Source organism: Micropterus dolomieu, linkage group LG20 (assembly GCF_021292245.1).
Source record: "Micropterus dolomieu isolate WLL.071019.BEF.003 ecotype Adirondacks linkage group LG20, ASM2129224v1, whole genome shotgun sequence".
NCBI lineage: Eukaryota > Metazoa > Chordata > Actinopteri > Centrarchiformes > Centrarchidae > Micropterus > Micropterus dolomieu.
The window spans coordinates 11,947,442-11,965,638 of NC_060169.1; the positions used below are offsets into that span (position 1 = coordinate 11,947,442).

Genomic DNA, 18,197 nt, shown 5'->3' on the forward strand with positions numbered 1-18,197 from the left:
ATTGCATTTGAAAATATTTGAACACGTCCTCTTGGTTTGGATCTATCTCAGGCCGTCTATTTGGAGCAGTGGGAGAGCAGCCCTTCATTGGCTCCACATTGTCAAGTGCCTTCCCTCTGGTCAACCACCCAGCCTTCGGAGCCATCTACACTGCTGGAGCAGGCAGGCCTGAGTTTGGAGGCCTGGGTTCCCTGGGCATGTCAGCTGCTCTGGCTGCTCACCCCCAGCTAGGAGCCCTCTCTGGTAAGACAGAGACAGTTTGACTTTTGGGCAGCAATTGGCTAAATAAGGATCCATCTTTAATATCTCCTCTCTTCTCCAACAGAGTGGTGGCGAGCTGCTGAGGCCCATGGACGGGGAGCTGCTGCCTTTCTCCCGTCTTTTATCAGCTTCCCTCCATTCTTCACCCCTCACATTCAGCCCAACCACAATGTCAGCCCTGTTCAGATGAGGATGCCCAGCAAGAATAGCCATGCCCCACCTAAAGGTACAGCACTCAACCAGAGGACCAATTCCTCAATCCTCACAGTTACATTGCGTGCAAAGGAAATTGGTTATTATAATAGAATTATAGCAAGAGAGTAGTAGGTGATAAAGGATCCATTTATTTTAAATGGAACTTCATCATATCTGTATAGTTCTCCACATTTCCCTATCATATGTGTTACGTGTATGTTAAGCATAAATAGATTAATTAAATCCTTTTCTAAGAGGTAATGGCACTTTGTGCTGAAAATAAAAAACCTAACCAATATCTTTTCCCTCCCACCAACTCTATCTGTGTTTCTTCCACAACCTAAATCCACTTTGTCCTGTGATGAGATTTCTCCTTTTCAAGAGAGATTTAATGACTTTCAGTCCTCACTTAGTAATTCTGCCAACCTCTCTCTCCCCCTCTTTCCCTCGTGTTCCCTCTCGTAATCTCTGTTTCTTGCACTCTTTTAATTTCACAGTATCTTTTAATTTATCTTTTATTATGTAAACCACTCATGTTGGGCTTGTGCCTCCCGCAGCCAGCATGTTTGATGAGATACATGTATAAATCAATATTTTTATTAGCCTTATTCCATTCTGCAGTTAGTTCCAGATATTTCATTATCCTGTGTAACAAAGTTCTCAGAAACGATGGGGCTGATAAAGTGGATGTGTTTTGTGTTTCTAGGAGTGAATGGGGCAGTGAATGGCAGCGGGGTCTGTCCTCCCACCACACAATCAGGGAGCTTTTCTGCGAGTCCAGCTCCTGTTCAGGCATTGACCAAGCCAACCAAAAAATCAGACCCCACTAACAGTCACCGTAGCAGCCCTCAGAACAATCCAGCAGAGTTGGTGGAAAAGCCGATACAGAAAACTAAAGAGAAGGTCAGCCTGGCTTTAGGTTCCTCAGCAGTTTGAAATATAGTGACATGTGAAATGCATTATTAGTGAAGCTGATTCTTGCAGTTTTTTCTCTGAACTCAGAAGCCACGAAAGAAGCCAGCAGACACTTGTGTGGCGAGCAACAGTGAATCAGGCACATCCTCAGACAGCTCAAGTGACGGGTCACTCAGCAGTGATCTGGAAGATCTGGCAGAGGATGATGAAGATGAGGATGAGGATGATGAGGATGACGAAGAAGAGGACAAACAGAGTGAATTATCAGACTCTGAGAAGCGGACAAAAAAGAAAACAAAGGTAAAGAAGAATTATAGAAAGAGTGAATCTTTTTTTTTGTTGTTAAACTGAAAGAAAAAGATAAAGAGACAAAGGGATCGGTTTTTCTTTGTTCTAACAGTTCTATATTTCATGTCCTCCCCAGGTTTTGATATCCAGCACTGGAACTGCAAAGACTGACTCCAACACCCCAACCCTTGTGCCCTTACCCTGCTCTGTCTCCCCTCCTGCTTTGTCCCAAATCTCGCCACTGGCCCTGCACAGCTCCAGGTCCCGGACAGAGGGGCCACAGCAACACTTCAGTGTGATCCAGTCCACTGGCCTGGCTGCCAACTCAAAGCCCCTGGCGCTCCTCGCTCAGCCCCGTAGGGAACCTTCCTCCCCCATAGCCCTAACCACATCTCCAAAGGCACTCTCCAGCACTGCCTCTCCCAAACCTCCCAAACTGCTGCCCTCCTCCCCCCAGCACCTGCCCCTTTCCCTCTGCTCCTCCCCTAAGCCTCTTTCCGTCCCGTCTCCACCACGCTCGACTCTCCCACCGTCTACCTCCCCAAAACCTTTTGGTTTGACCTCATCTGTGACAAACTCCCAGAAGTCCACAATGAAGCCACCTCGGCACGCTGTTCCTGGCGCTGCCAAATCCAACAAAAGGAAACAGCTGGAAGCTTCACTTGCGCAGATCAATGAGTTCAGGCTCAAACAGGTAAGCCAACCTGATAACAGCAGTTGAATAATGTAATTTCTTTACCCCATCCACACAAATAGAATACACTACTTTGCATATACACGGAGATCAGATGTAGACTAGATAAATATGCACAGTCAGCTTTAGTGAACAAAGTTATTCCTAACAAATTGACAGTAAGGAATTTATACACTGGAGCTGAGTGTGCAGTTAGATTTGCAGTTTCTATCATTTATTTCTTCATTACCACACCATAACCGGCACCTCTTTTAATCTGCTTGCCATTTACCACATTTATTTAACACAAGATCCAGGATAGCTGGCAGATGCTACATAACTGTTACTTGTGGAGCTGTACAGTCAATTTAAAAATGAAATCATAACAATGACTACTGCAGTTTCTCATTCACAAGAGGCTGGTATTTTGTATCAGAGAGAAAGATATTCTAAAAGGCCTCTTTAAAATTATAACATGGCCTTAAGCGAACGCTTACAACTGTATTTGGACATCAGAGAGACTCTTTGTTTTGTATAGTTGGTTTAGGACGCAGTACTTGTTTGAGTTAACTGGTAGAGCACTGGGATTAGATAAAGACACTTAATAGTTATTGCCAAGAAATGTTTCTATTTCTACATTTGGTGTGACTGTCTTGAGTTATTGTGCTAACCCTGGGAGAGAAAAGAGTTTAGATTAAATGAATGTTTTGTTATTGTGTACTATAGTTAATTATAATAGTTGTCCCGATAGGTCATTTAGTCATTTGTAATGAACACTAGGAATGTTTTCAACATGCACTCTGCAACTGTTTGTAACTGATATCCTCCAGCCTTGTGTACCTTGTCTACCACGTGTAGTCCCTTACACAAGGTAGTCTAGTATCTTCACAATCTAACTTAGTACTCATACAGGTTACGGTTTTTTTTGTCATTTTGGCCAGATAGTTTTTGCTCAAATTAGCACTCTCTAGCATCTTACACCTCTGGATGTAAGTGTCTATCACACTGTCTCGGCTGGTAGTTTAACTTTAAAGCTACTACAACTTAATTTCGTAGATAGTTCATTAAGCTCTGTGGCCATAGTCACTCTACTGCTGCAAAGATTAGCCTGTTGAAAATGGTTAATAATTTTAGTTTCATTACCATCCTTTGTGTCTGCATACGTGCTTCTGTATAATTTATGCTTTTCAATTGGTTCAGATGAAATGGTACAAAAATCGACATTTTTCTGTGCTTTTACTATAAAAAATCCCCTCTCCTCAGATGAAATATGAATGATAGCACAATAATCAATAAGCTAAACCTTTTGAGATCAGCTTATTCTGTAAAAATCATTTCCCCTTTCCTGTTTTACCAGTATAGAGAAGTTTACAACAAGCTAAATTCCCCCTGTGGTTTTAGCACTGTTACTGTATTTCATGGTCTGTGAAATTGATTTGTTTCACTTCATATCACATCCAGTTGAAAGTGTAACGTTAAAGTCTAACCTGCCTTTGCTTAAACACAGATTGAACCAAACCTGTCATCTGTGTAAAAAAGGCAAACATGCCCAGCTGCATGATGATAATAATGAGCTTTTCAAATGTGCAGACAAGTAATTACAATTTTAGAGAGATACTGTGAACTTGGCGGAGTACAATGCCTTTGGTTATTGCATTTATGTTCTTTTTGTTTCTCAGAAAGGGGCTTAGACACAGTTAACTGTACCAGTGTTTGGCATTGTAGTTTTGTCACCTGCTCAAACAATCAACAGTGATACAAACTGACAGCTAGAGCAACTCCACTTTGTCCCATTTCTTTTCTAATTTTTTTCCAAACCTTTCTTTGTTCCTCTCATTCTGCCGTGCCCTCTCCCTCCCTCCCCGGGACTCCCTGCGTCTCCTTGTTCTCTCCCTCTCTCATCCTCCTCTATTCCCAGACTCTCATGTCCCAGGGGCAGACGTTCCCAGCTGAGCTAAAGAAGCAGCAGCAGGGGCCAAACAAGTCTCCCAAGAGGACGTCTCTGTCTTCATCACCATTGCCAACCGCTCCACCTCCTCCACCCCTGAACAATCACTCCAACCTCTTCCTCTCGAGTGCCCTGCTGGGGCTCCCTGAACCCCACCACCCCAATGGAGTCATCCAAAGCACCACTCAGGACGCACCTTTGGCCCTCATCACCAAACCTCGCAAAGACTCTGCCTCTCAAAGCAAGTCCCCTCAGTGCGACTCTGATGCTGGGTCTATGCCTGTCAATCTGAGCACAGGGGCGAGCAGGACCCAAGCAACCGCCCAGGCTGGGACCCCATCACAGACCCCCACTACCTCACCCCATGCCACAGGCCATGGGTCCAGAAAGAACAAGACACCCAGGGGTAAGGGACAGACACCAGGGCTGGGACAGGGACAGGGACAAGGACAAGCAGACACTTTAGCTGCCTGGAAGGGCTTCTCTCAGAACCATCTGGTACAGTCTCTAGTAGATTTGTTTCGTAGTGGAGAATCCGGGATTGGGATTCCTGGAGTTAGTATCCCCGGAGTTGGAATTCCTGGAGTGGGGATCCCTGGGACGTGCAACCCCACAGCTGGTCTCCCAGCTAACAAGGAATCTGACGACTCGGGGGATGATGATGATGATGAGGATGACGACCTTGAGGAGGAGGAGGAGGATGAAGAGGACTCAGATGATAGTTTGTCAGGTGTGTACCTTCTAAGTAGAGGAATAAAAGTACCTTTCATAATTTAATAATGTGCTGGTGATAAAAATATTTACATATGTGCTGCAACTAACAATTAGAAATTACTCCTGTGATTACTCTCTCAATTAGTCAATTAATCATTCACTCTATAAAATGTCAAAATTGTGAAAAATGGCAATCACATTAAATTCCTTGAAATGTCTGACCAACAGTCCAAAACCTAAAAATATTCACTTTACAATCCCATAAGACAAAGGAAAGCAGCAAATCCTCACCGTGGCTGGAACTACACAATATTATGTGTTTTTGCCTAAAAAATAACTTAATCGATCAAAATAGTTGAAGGTCATCTTTCCGTAGATCAACTAATCAATTAATCGACTAATTGTTTCAGCTGGAATCAAGATAAGGTTCTCTCAGCTCAGTCTGCATTCTTTAAGAAATCCACTTGGAATCATAGAAATACAGTCCACCTGTTTTGGTGAATTGATAATTCATCATTAATTTTCAATATCAGCTCCTTACTCATCAAGTGTCCTGGACTCCCATTTCAGAGTCTGACAGCAACTCAGACAGTGACGTCTCTGGGAAGAAAGTGAAGGAGTTAAAGCTGCTGCCGTCTGGATCATCTAAAAAGGAGATGACTCCCCGCAGGCTAACCAAAGGCCCAGAACTACTGAACACCTCAACCAATCACACCGCCACCAGCTGCTCCCCTCTCAACCTACAGGTCATCAAGTCTCCCACCATTGTCACCAGCTCCAGTGCCTTGGCCTATCACAGCTCTCCAGGCTCTTCCTCCTACAGCCTAGCCTCTCCATTAGGTAATTTGTTTGGACAAATGCTAAACTAAAAGCTAAATGTGCCTACTTATGTCCTGTCACTGTGAACAGCAGAAGTTTAATTTTTTCACACAGGCATATACATTACCATAAAAAAAGCGATACTATACAGCAGAGGCTGTGCTTTGTTTAGTAAAGCAAAACTCTCTTCCTGAATGAAAGATCAACCCATCATCTTCAAATGACTGGATTGTTTAGGGAGGAAGGAAGAAGGCAGTGCCTAGCTGAAGCTCTGAGGTCCTGTAGGTACATGCCTAAGAGCCCTGACAACTTGTTTGGTACAGCAACCAGGTTCATGTCAGCCTTCATTCAAGGCGGAAAGATTACTCAATAGGACATATGTCTAGCTTGCCAGGAATGTTCTAAGCAGACATTCCAGTCTTTCTCCTTCTGTAATTCATTTTCTTTTCTGTTATTCTATTTTTTTTTTAAAAACAGACATTGTTCATCAGAAAAACATATGATCTAAATTATTAAATATCGAACTTGGCATTTTAGTTTTATGATTTCAATATAGCAGCCTAGACAATTGTGTGTTCAATTTTTGTGGTTACGTGATGCTGGTAAACGCAGTTCTTGATTATCTGCCAGGCACTGGTGTATTCAGGGCCTTGGACTGCTGCAGCAGTATGTGTGAGGTCTCCACACATAGGTTGTGCTGTCAAATTGATGGTTGAACTCTGTCCCTTCACAGGCTTAGGTAAGCGGAAGAGGGTGATGGATGAGAAGGAGTTGATGTTACCTCTGGAGTTGGGGTATGTACAAGAGGCTGAGCGAAAGAAAGCTCTTATAAAGCGGTTCACTTCAAAAAATGTTGTCACTTTCATGATCACCTCCACGCATGGTCACAAATGTACGATGCACACTGTTTTCATTCTTAAAAACCCAGGTGGCGGAGAGAAACAAGAATCAAATCAGTGGCGGGGCGGCCGCAGGGCGAGGTGGCCTACTACGGCCCGTGTGGCAAAAAACTAAGGCAGTACCCAGATGTGATGAAGGTATCTCGGCCTCACAGCGCTGCAGTTTAGTCGACATCCGTGATACAGAAGCAAATGTTTTGAAGCATACAGATGAGCAGTTGAGTTTGTAACAGGGATACAGTGGGAATCATTGTTGGCGGCATGCTTTTTGATTTATTAGGCATATTTTTGCAGATAATTGCAACACTGCTCATCCGCATTGTTCAAACAAATGCTTGTGCATCAGGATTTATTGTATATTATGTATGTTCTCGCTCCAGCTGCACTGTACCCCCACCCCCACCCCACTTTCTGTGACCCTAATAGTGAGAGATGATATTCTTAGATTCACTTCTTGTGTCACTTTTGTCACCCCCCCCCCTCTCAAAAAAAAGATTAATGGTTAGTGTTGGGATGCACAGCTTTGGCCCCATTTGTAAAGTATGTTATAGTCTATAATCTCCTTTGATTGCTTCATCAGAAGCTCAAATACACTAATCGTCAGAACTGCCTTTGAGTGTGGTACTGCGAAGAGAAAAATGTGTACTCATTCACTCAGTGCTAGTCAGTCAGAAGGCAGTAAAAAGCCAAGCATGGCCACAGATAAATAAGAAAGGGCCTGAATTGTGCACCCCAAGGTCAGAACCGTTTTTCTCTCCTTAGAGCTTTTGCTCTTTTTTTGTCCCCTTGCTTTTAAAATGATTTGTAGCACTGCACAGATACACACCATAACCTAACTCCCTCCAATCTAGTGCCTCCCAGTTGCTTTTCAATGTCGCTAATTTCACAATTATTTTTCTGCCTAAACCAACGCCATTATTATTTTCTCTTCTGTAGTATCTATCCAGAAATGGAATAAGTGGCATCACGCGTGATAATTTTAGCTTCAGTGCAAAGATAAGGGTTGGTGACTTCTATGAAGCCAGAGAAGGACCCCAGGTGACTGCCTTTCATCTCTCTCTCTCTCTCTCTCCCTGATCCCTGTTCATCTTTTCATCTAGTGGCAGGCAAAGCTTCATGCAGCAGTCACTGTCAGGGCATGGATAGGAATCAACCAAAACCCTCAGTAGTCCTAGTTCCTAGACCACTCACTGTGCATGGATAAATGTAATAATCAGCTGACATTACTTCCACAGGTGACCAGTGATAAATGCTGTTATGTGGCTGTAATACATATAAAAAACAGATAAATAAGGATATGGATGTGTGTATAATTGGAAGCTGAATAGAGAAAATATGTTTAAATATATACAGGGCTGAGGGGCCAGAAAAAAAAAAATGACAGACCAGCAATGAGTAGTTCATCTTTAATAAATTGTTTAGCCAGCTTTTTACTGTGTATTGTAGAAAATGTAATTATATAATTTCAAAAAGAACAGTTTACTTTAAGCTGGATTAGTCTTGCTAGCTAATGATTGAACTGTTCTTTAGTCACATGACATGATGCATGTCAAAATGTTGTTCACGTTTCATCTCTCGCCACCCCTCCCGATCTCTCTATCTTTACTTTTTATTCTCTCTCTAGGGTTTACAGTGGAGCCTTTTGAAGGAAGAGGAGGTTATTCCTCGTATTTTGGCGATGGAAGGTCGTAGGGGTCGCCCCCCTAATTCAGAGCGTCAGTTAGCAGGCGAAGGTGGCAAAGGTTCCCGACGGAGGAAGGGACGACCCCCGAATGTGGGCGATCCACTGGTACCCGAGGGCCCCAGTCCCAGTGAGGTCAAACTTCTGCGCAAACTAGAGGCTCAAGGTGAATGGAGGAAATGAGCCCTGAAATATGTTTGTCATAAGTGTATGTGCCGTTAATCAACCAGCCATTATTCAGGTAGCATAGGCCAAGGACGGGGTTGCAGTTTTAAATATTTTTTTTTGTAAATGGACATGTCAGTTTTTTCTGTCATGCTTGTTTGTTAGATCCACCCACTTCATATGTGGTATAGATACTGTCTTTTTTTGATGTTTCTGGGCTTTTGTGTGGCTTTGATTTTAACATAGCTGCAGATGCTGTTATTACAACGTAGAAGCTTTTTAATGGTTCTACCCTCACAAACATATTTTAATCTGAGGCTATACCTCAGTATTTAAAAAGTATAATAGACAAAGTGCATACATATGCAAATCCTTATAAGGAAAAAATACATTTTCAGTATTTTATTTTGTTCAGATTTTACAAAATCATTTCAGTCAAATTTGCTAGGTCAGGCTACAGCAGCAGTATTTCCCTTTAAACTTTTCACTGACAATGCCCTTCTTCCCGCTCTTTGCAGAAATAGCCAGACAGGCTGCCCAGATGAAATTGATGAGAAAACTGGAAAAGCAGGCATTGGCACGTGCAGCCAAAGAAGCTCGTAAACAGCAAGGTAAACTCACGTTTTTTTGTGTGTGTTGTTTACAAGAGCACAGAGCTGTAAGGATGTTTGCTGTGTTTTTATCGGTTGGTCAGTCCATTAAGACCTGCGGGGCCTCTGGGTACACTCACTCTGCTTATAGAGCCTTTGTTTGTATGTACGTTCATATTTATTTTCATCACTTTAAAGCACAAGCTTTAATTTTCTTTCTGCTCTAATCTTTATTGCTGCCATGGTGCTGGTTTCAAACATCATGCTTATACATTTTTTTTATTCCTATACAGTTCAAAAGTAAAAAAAGAAATTTAATCAAAATGTTGCTTGACTATTCACTTAGCCCTCACCTAAACTCGGTTATACTGTTGTATATTCTGAAATGTATAATGCACCAATACATTCAAACTGTAGAAGACAATTTTGATCTGTGCTTCTACAATTGCAACATTATGTTTACACATGTTTAATTCAACGTTTACATTTATTCATTTAGCTGTCGCTTTTATCCAAAGCGACTTAGAATTGCTATATATGTCAGAGGTCGCACACCTCTGGTCCAACTAGGGGTTAAGTGTCTTGCTCAGGGACACAATGGTGTCTCACAGTGGATTTGAACCTGAGTCTTTCACACCAAAGGCCTGTATCTTATCCACTGCTCCATCACCACCCCAAAGCTGCAGCTGCCTTAATATGGAAATTCAGATCCAATGAATTTATTTGTTGACAATGGCGACATAAAAACTCTCTGTATACACTGTCCTGTCTGTCTAAAATCCTAGAATCACTGGTCAACTCACAATTGATAACAAATAATTAGGGTTAAGAGGAGTTACGACCTGGTCATAAAAAATAATGCATGCTGCAACTAGTAGATGACTTGCTTGATAAAAATCTGTCCAAAGCTTCATTACTGATCATCACATTTTTTTTTTTAGATAAGTTGCTTTCTGTGTGTTTGCACCTACTATGCACCTTACAACTTAAAGTTAGTCACTCATAGCTCTGAGTGACTTCAAAATTATACATGCTATTATTTTTAATAATGTTTCTCATTGTTTTAATGAGTATGTCTGTGTGTTTTGTTTAACTTTTGAGTGACTGACTCATCTTAGTTGTGAACTAGTAGTCAGAATTTCTTGTCCTCTTTTGTAAAATGCATCTTGATCTCAGTGAGACCTCCTGAATAAACAAAGCATAACAAGTGTAATTCTCTCAGATATGATTACAGTTGGTTGCCCGGCTTTCTAGGTCATTTTTGTAGTCACTAACATAACACTGACATGACTCTTGCAGCTATCATGGCAGCGGAGGAGAGAAGGAAGCAGAAAGAGCAGATCAAGATTCTCAAACAGCAGGTGGGTCTGCTTCATATGTGTGCTGACAAATCTTTTTTTTCTTCCCTTTCTCTTCTAAGTGTCCTAACACGCATAGTCCCCATGTTCACTGCAGGAAATGCTGAACAGTTATTTTGTGGTGCTTTAAAGCTTGCTTTTCAATTATCATCATTACTTCTAGTACTAAACTTATTATTGTCTTTTTGCCCCTCCCGACTGGAATAGAGTGGTTGGAAAGTGATTACATCTAAGGATATTTTCCAATGTCTAAAATACTAAGAGATTATGTTTTTGTTTTGTTTTTTAACAGGAAAAGATCAAGCGTATTCAGCAAATTCGGATGGAGAAGGAACTCAGGGCGCAGCAAATTTTGGAGGTACAGAATCTGATCCAACAGCACCTCTGATTAAGCAGAACATTCCTGGATAGCTACAGCCCCTCAGTCTATAGTGTTTTAATCTTCCTAAAGCTCATTACTGAACAGCAGCATGCATTGGAGGGAGTTGCGTCTTCTTAGGCATAATTCCACATGGAACTAATGCTAAATTGGTCTTGGTTGACGGCTGTTGAATATTAAAATGGCTGTTGCTGCCTCTTCAGACCTTATTTAAATTGGACAGAAAAGTCTTTTTTTCATCAGACAACAGTAACAGTTTAGCATAAGTGGGTCGAGTGAAAAAAAAAGGTGCTGTTTTCCACACACACAAACACACATACAAAGATGCATGAACATCCACACACACATACGCACACAATTATACTGTAGGAGCTTCAAAGTGTTTTAGCAGGACTAAATCAATTTTGAGTTGACACGGTTGACAAGCCACTCTTAACGGGAGGCTTCAACATATTCACAATTAGGTGTTAAAGAGATACATTATTCATTCGCTGTGTTTTACAAATTTCACTGGCATTCAGGAGCATAAAATCTTTGCTCAAACCAGAAAACTGCAAACAATCAGTTAAAGTGCAGCAAAGCCCTCAAACAAGACTGACTGATACATGTCTGTCTCTGTGATTCTTGACCTTAATCTTTATTCATAGGCCAAACGAAAAAAGAAGCAAGAAGCCGCCAATGCCAAAATAATGGAGGCAGAAAAACGGATAAAGGTATGTTTATATTTTTAACAAAACCCTTGAAACAGATGTAAAATTACAGTTAGTATAATATTCAAACATGCGTGACATGGAACTCTTTTTGATCAAGAATCACATGAATTACATTATTTCCTATGCACCATGATGTGGGGCTTGTTCCACTTAAGAAGTAGCTGGCAATAAAATTACAGCGGCCCTTTGAAACGTGCTGAAATTCCATCAGTCTGTAGTGATTTTCATGATATTGGCACAATGGAAGCATATTGATTTTTCCCTCATCTTCTCTTTCTTGCCTTCAAGGAGAAAGAGTTGAGGAGACAGCAGGCAGAGATTCTCAAACACCAGGTAGGCATTCACTACAACTTGCTAAGCCTCTTGAACGTAATGGTTTCTGCTGAATAAAACCATTTACCTCAAACTTCATTTGAATAGGAATTTGCAGGTGTGTGTGTGTGTGTGTGTGTGTGTGGTTGTGTGTGCATTTAAATACAGGCATGTGTGAGTATATAGAAATGTGGTTAATTACCAAACATCTATTTAATGAAAGTCTATTAAACCCATGCTTATTGGTATTGGATATTACTTCTGTTCCATAATATTTTGCCAACTCTCTCTGCCAGGAGTTGGAGAGGCATAGACTAGATATGGTATGGGTATGTTTATTTTTGTACATCTAACACCTGCATCGTGTAACTGGTTGTGTTATGGTTGTCATAGCAATGCATTAAGTGTAGCACTGGCTGCTGTCATACTACATTCTTCTGCATGGCTTTCCAGCAAAACCAACAAAAGAGAAAAAGAGTCAGTATGCTGCCTCCATCTGCTCGTCCTGAGGGACAACTGACCCTGTCACGGTGGCCAGGCAGCTTCTGTCCCCCCTCCCCCATCCTCCTTCTACTCAGAATGCATTGCAAAGGCTACTAGCCAATCCACACTCACTGTCTGAAAGTGCACTCGAGGAGTTTCCATCCATCACATACTGTACATTGTCTAACTGTTGTATTGGAGTAGCCTGTGTTACCCATGAGTGCTTGACGATTTTGGCCCAGACATCGAGCTTGTGTCTGTTCGTCCGTGCATCTGTTCTCCAGTCCACAGAGTGCTGGACTTTAACCTGCCCCATCCCAGCCTCTCTGTCATTCACTGTTCCTGTACTCTGCACAAAGAATGAAAACAGCTACTGAGAAACATTTTGCCTTTATGGTGGAGATACTTACAGATTCCCACCAGTTTGGTGAGGGTACAGCACAACCGTTGCTCAACAATACCCTGATAGACTGTAGAACGACAATATAATCAGTTCCACCATGGGGACAAATATGGTTCTGTGTAGCATTTTATTTTGGCCTGGCTGTCTTGCTTGTAGCCCTTCTCACTCAAACACAGTCGCAGCTGAATCTACAGGTCTGCCTATCTGTTTCACAGTGGACTCTGAACCGATTGTTGCATCAACCCCTTGTCCCTCTACTCGGAGCACAATGAAGGGGGGGGGGGCAAATTGAGATACATGAAATAATCCTGGTATTTACAGTTGTCACATGCAATTGTATTGCTTCTGATATATTGTAGTTTGTTATCATAATAACCTTCAATGTTTTTGATGAATTGGAAAGCTAAAAAAAGCTGAATGCCACAGGCTTAATATCCTTTTTGAATGTCCTTTTTGAAGTTTTCTATTTGTAGATAAATCAAACCAAGAAGGACATATTGTAGCAGAGTGCCTGGCATCTAGCCCGTTTTGTTTATCACACTGACAAAACAGTCCTCACAAACAGCAAATTTTAGTCACTATGTGCTGGAAATGTCCTTGGCAAGCCCTAATAGTGGCAAAGTGTCTTTCTGTTGGATCACAGAGGAAATGACAGCCTGATATGGTGGAGCGGGAAACCTAAAGAGATCAAATGAAATGATATTCAGCCACCGGTGATTCCTGTGCCCTTTTGCAGGAGACTGTGTATCATGCACCAAAGAACAACATAGATGTCTCATCCTCAGCAGTCACATACTGTGCTAATACTTAAGCCGCCAAAACCACTGAAGTGGAACTGCCCTGTTTGTAGCTATCCTTTACCATCCATTAGTATTTGCCGCCCATCACCAAATATTATGAGAATGTTATGTCAAATAAACATTAGAAGTGACTCATGTGATGGAATTTATTATTTTGATCATAACGCCAATGTGGCATATCAGAAGACTTCTGGCAACCAGCATTTTGTTGCTTTTGTTGCGTCAGCTTTAGTTTAAAGGCGCCGTCACCGATTCCAGCTGCTTCTCTTTTTTGAGCCTGTCATCACATCTACTTTGTATCGCATCTATGTGTTGCTTTTTGGTTGTCATCGTACTACTGTACTCTTCACTTATGCTTCCACCATACATGTGAAAGTGTATACATGTGAAGCGTTGTTTTGTGTTTGTTCAAGTATGGTGGCTCTATTGAATTTAGTCCATCCCAATTTTACATCAATACATACTAAATTTAGTCGACCTTGAGCACTGTATGTACAATGTGTGCTTGTTAATGTGCCTCTGTTTTTTTGCCACTCTAGGAGAGAGAAAGGAGGAGGCAACATGTAATGCTGATGAAGGCTGTTGAGGCTCGCAAGAAAGCAGAGGTAGCCCATATGCACACACATAAATGCAGCAATACACACACAGTCCACTCCATAAAAAGAGCCTAAGTCATTATTCCCTGGATAGATTCCTGCATTCTCTCCTTTTTGTGCACTCTTTCCCTCCATTCATTTTTTTCCTACACACTTACCAATTCAAAAGATTCTGGCCCTCAAGCACTTTTCCTTTGAATGCATAGCAGCATTAGGCTGAATTCTAATACTGCTCAGCAAAGTCAAGTAAACCTTCTTGTCTGTTTTCACATACACACAAATGAGCACACGCACACTTTGCTTCCCTAATGCTCCCTTGAATTTTGGACTCTCTAGGAGCGAGAGCGCTTGCGGCAGGAGAAAAGGGATGAGAAGCGCCTGAACAAAGAGCGTAAACTGGAGCAACGGAGGCTGGAGCTGGAGATAGCGAGGGAGCTGAAGAAGCCAAATGAAGACATGTGTCTGTCTGATCATAAGGTAGTTACGACAGTAGCTCATCTGGTCAGTGGTGTGAATGTAAAGTTAATCACACACAGAAAAAATTGTAGATTTTAGTTCATACACACTGTGATGTGCAGCAGATGGTCAGCTTTTCTCATTTGAGTGTTGCAAGTAGATTTAGGGCAGCAGGGTGGCACAATCACAAAAGTCCTGGCAGTTATTATTATTATTATTATTATTATTATTAAATAGTAAGTTGGACATTTTCTTGAGGGTCAGTACCTCATGGTAGGGAGCATTTTATATGCGGAAGTGTGTGCCCCCAAGTGGTTAAAAGGGAGTACTGCACAAGGTAGAAAATTAGTCATTACTATGAATTGGAAAGCCCCATCTTGATTACAGTCAACAGATGTGAGATATAATGACAGCTTTTCTCCCATTTCCCATAGTTGTTTAAATCATAAACAGTTTCTGTAGTCCAAATTACATTTAATGTATTACTAACAAATACAACAACAACAAAAACTGCTAACAATCCAAACTTTACCCACAGCCTCTCCCTGAGTTCTCCCGGATTCCTGGACTCATCCTACCAGGACGTGCTGTGTCAGATTGCCTGATGCTGATGCAGTTCCTCCGAGGCTTCGGAAAGGTTTTGGGGCTAGATTTGAATGTGGATGTGCCCACCCTGGGCATGCTGCAGGAGGGCTTGCTCAATGTCGGCGACAGCATGGGCCATGTCCAAGACCTTCTGGTCAAACTGCTTTCTCTGGCTGTCTGTGATCCCGGTTTGCCACCCGGACAAAAGGTGAGCTAGTTCAAAGCTCATTAAGTCATGCAATGCACCTTATTATTATTATATATTATTATTGTGTAATTTTGAGCAAGTGCACCCAGCTTTCTTCAAAATGAGTACTAATTTTAGTGCTAATGCTTCTGTACTGTTTTTTCTATTGTAATATTGTTATTTTTAGGGACTTTTTCCTCTACTGCGAATACATGCTTATGCATATTACATTGTTAAAATGGCAGATAACAAGGTTAGAAGTCAAATCAACTTAAATTTGTCAAGGATGTGTTCACCAACTTTTTTTGTCAACCGCTCCTTCTCTATCAGACAAAAACCATGCTGGGGGATCACCTGACCAACGTTGGCATCAATAGGGATAATGTGTCTGAGGTGCTACAGATGTACATGGGAGCCCATTGTGCCAATACAGAACTGGCCCCTCTGGCCCTCAGTCTGAAGACCAAGGCTTTCCAGGCCCACACGCCAGCCCAGAAGGCCTCAATCCTGGGCTTTCTGGCTAACGAGCTGGCCTGCAGCAAAACTGTTATCAGGTACGAGAGGCAGCTGAAAGTAAAAAGTGGGACTGTCCGACCGAACATTGTTGAGTACTTGTTGAGTTGTCTTTGTGACATATAGTTGGATGGTGTATAATACTTCCTCAACCTCTGGATTCATATGCAAATTGAAACACTCCCATTCACCAACCACACACTTTTTAATATATTAATCTACTGTGTACTGCATTTACTTTTATATTGCTTAACACTGAAGTTATTCATTAGCCAATAATGGTATGTTTTATTGATGCAGTGGAAAAAGATTAATAAAGCTGCTGTAGGGAGCAGTAATTTGAGAGCAGTAAAAGTCCTTTTGATTGTAAGCAAATTATGCAAGTACTAATTTGTGCTCCGGGATAACAGCTTATTAAACTTTTTACTTTGGCTGTAGATAGTTGCCAGCCTCACTGAGCTTTTATCTTTCACTCAACATATTTGCCATTACTTTACCAATAACAAAAACATCAATGTACATATGCACAAATGTAACTGACAGGATTACATTTCCTATTGCAGTGAGATTGACAAGAGCCTTGATCAGATGGCAAACATGAGGAAGGATAAGATCATTATGGAGGGAAAGCTGAAGAAGTAAGTTTTCTTTAATCCTAAAAAGTCATGCTTTTACTTCTCTGTACACTATCATGCTGAACCTGCGTGTGTTGATGCAGGTTGAAGACCATTTATGCCAAACGTACTGGGAGGAGGGAGGCCAGTATGGGTGTGGAAGAGAACCAGTCTGTTTGCACTCCGTCCTCTGCCGCCAAACGCAAGAGGAAACTGGGAGGAGACAGCGACGATGATGATGAAGACGATGATGACAGTGATGATCAGGCAGAGGAGGAGGAGGAGGAGGAGGAGGAAGAAATTAAGAAGATTAAAAAAGTGGAGACATACGATGAGGTGAAAAAGATAGATCCATCTACAGATCCATTATCAAAACTGACCTTGGAGGGTTGCTCACAGACATTTACTGTATTTACTTTGTTCTGTCAGGATGAAGTTGACCAAGCCACCAGTCTCGAGGAGCTGGATAAGCAGATTGAGAAATTAGCCAAGGTATGTTCTTCCTTAGAATGTACAAGTGCTGTGACAAAGTTAACAGCCATTAACATAAACGTATAAGGCATCAGAAAATCAATGCATGGTTGGTTGACACTGATAATGTGTGATTAAAAATGAGACATGCAGTGAGATTAAAAAAATAGTCTCTTGGGGAAACAACTATGAAAGAGATAAACCACAGGAACATGGAGTATTATTGCTGTTTGGTTATGCAGGACTTCTCTTGTATGTTGCCATGAACATGTGTTTATTTTTTAAATACAATTTAATATAATACATAAGAGGCAACCCCACAAACACCTCCCTACACATTAGATAACATATTTGATTTTGGAAAACCTAACTTAATTTCTTAATATCTACAACCTTTAAATGCTTTGATATACAGTGTGTATTAAAAACAACGAATGTGTTTGGTACATTTTATAAACATGTACACTGACATATTGCTGTTGCTAATGAAGGCATTAATTAGCTTAATAAATTACCTCATTAGTATAGCATGCAATGCTTAATATATCACGGTGATTACAAAAGGACATTTGGTAGCAAAAGTGTCTTTTGTTTACCTAAATGTCTATAGATCAAAATAAGGTATAGAAATCACAAGTATAGTATATTTTGTACCTTTGCAGCAACATCATCAGACCAGAAGAAAGCTGTTTGAAATATCCCATTCTCTGCGCTCCATGATGTATGGCCAGGACCGTTATCGCCGCCGGTACTGGGTACTTCCACACTGTGGAGGGGTCTTCATTGAAGCCATGGAGAGTGGAGAAGGTAGTTACAGTACAATGCACAAGTTTGATGAGATCTTAAATTATGATGCTTCTGATTGCATAGACACATTTTACTTACACTCAAAAAGTGAAAAATACAAATCATAGGAACAGATTTGATGTTGTATGAAGGAAGACATCTTGTAAATGTATCTGTTTAGCTGCATGTTCAGCTGTTTTTGGCAGTGTGAAATATGCTGATGATGTTTTACTTTATCTTAATTCTCTAAGACTAATTTGTGATTGCATCTGTAAACTATAATAATCTAACACAACTCTACTTATCTTCCTAGGCAAGTGTAGAATAATGTTGCAGTATAATCAGCCACGGTATTTGAGTTTTCAGCTACATTAACCGTACGCTTTCTCATTT

At 41.3% G+C, this 18,197-nt stretch overlaps 1 protein-coding gene and 1 long non-coding RNA gene across 9 annotated transcripts in view; one reads left to right on the forward strand and one right to left on the reverse strand.

Annotated features, from left to right (window-relative positions):
- The window catches only part of baz2ba (bromodomain adjacent to zinc finger domain, 2Ba), a 63,985-nt gene that overhangs the window by 39,106 nt on the left and 6,682 nt on the right, over positions 1 to 18,197 (forward strand). For 2 of the 8 annotated variants that reach the window (XM_046032196.1, XM_046032199.1), the window contains exons 4-28: positions 52 to 243; positions 326 to 487; positions 1,163 to 1,359; positions 1,459 to 1,671; positions 1,796 to 2,353; positions 4,251 to 5,010; positions 5,565 to 5,834; positions 6,547 to 6,607; positions 6,742 to 6,850; positions 7,649 to 7,750; positions 8,337 to 8,559; positions 9,077 to 9,169; positions 10,448 to 10,509; positions 10,799 to 10,864; positions 11,533 to 11,598; positions 11,887 to 11,931; positions 12,207 to 12,233; positions 14,136 to 14,201; positions 14,529 to 14,669; positions 15,187 to 15,441; positions 15,751 to 15,974; positions 16,497 to 16,571; positions 16,652 to 16,883; positions 16,977 to 17,039; positions 17,681 to 17,825. In XM_046032196.1, coding sequence (XP_045888152.1) covers positions 52 to 243; positions 326 to 487; positions 1,163 to 1,359; positions 1,459 to 1,671; positions 1,796 to 2,353; positions 4,251 to 5,010; positions 5,565 to 5,834; positions 6,547 to 6,607; positions 6,742 to 6,850; positions 7,649 to 7,750; positions 8,337 to 8,559; positions 9,077 to 9,169; positions 10,448 to 10,509; positions 10,799 to 10,864; positions 11,533 to 11,598; positions 11,887 to 11,931; positions 12,207 to 12,233; positions 14,136 to 14,201; positions 14,529 to 14,669; positions 15,187 to 15,441; positions 15,751 to 15,974; positions 16,497 to 16,571; positions 16,652 to 16,883; positions 16,977 to 17,039; positions 17,681 to 17,825 — 4,407 coding nt within the window. The remainder of the gene's footprint in view (positions 1 to 51; positions 244 to 325; positions 488 to 1,162; positions 1,360 to 1,458; positions 1,672 to 1,795; positions 2,354 to 4,250; positions 5,011 to 5,564; positions 5,835 to 6,546; positions 6,608 to 6,741; positions 6,851 to 7,648; positions 7,751 to 8,336; positions 8,560 to 9,076; positions 9,170 to 10,447; positions 10,510 to 10,798; positions 10,865 to 11,532; positions 11,599 to 11,886; positions 11,932 to 12,206; positions 12,234 to 14,135; positions 14,202 to 14,528; positions 14,670 to 15,186; positions 15,442 to 15,750; positions 15,975 to 16,496; positions 16,572 to 16,651; positions 16,884 to 16,976; positions 17,040 to 17,680; positions 17,826 to 18,197) is intronic. The other 6 variants (XM_046032197.1, XM_046032203.1, XM_046032201.1 and 3 more) reach the window with 3 other exon arrangements.
- LOC123958679 lies at positions 16,225 to 18,169 on the reverse strand. Its single transcript, XR_006822145.1, has 4 exons — positions 17,904 to 18,169; positions 17,673 to 17,796; positions 16,928 to 17,009; positions 16,225 to 16,760 (listed from the first exon to the last, which is right to left on the reverse strand). It is a non-coding gene; the product is annotated as an uncharacterized LOC123958679 (long non-coding RNA).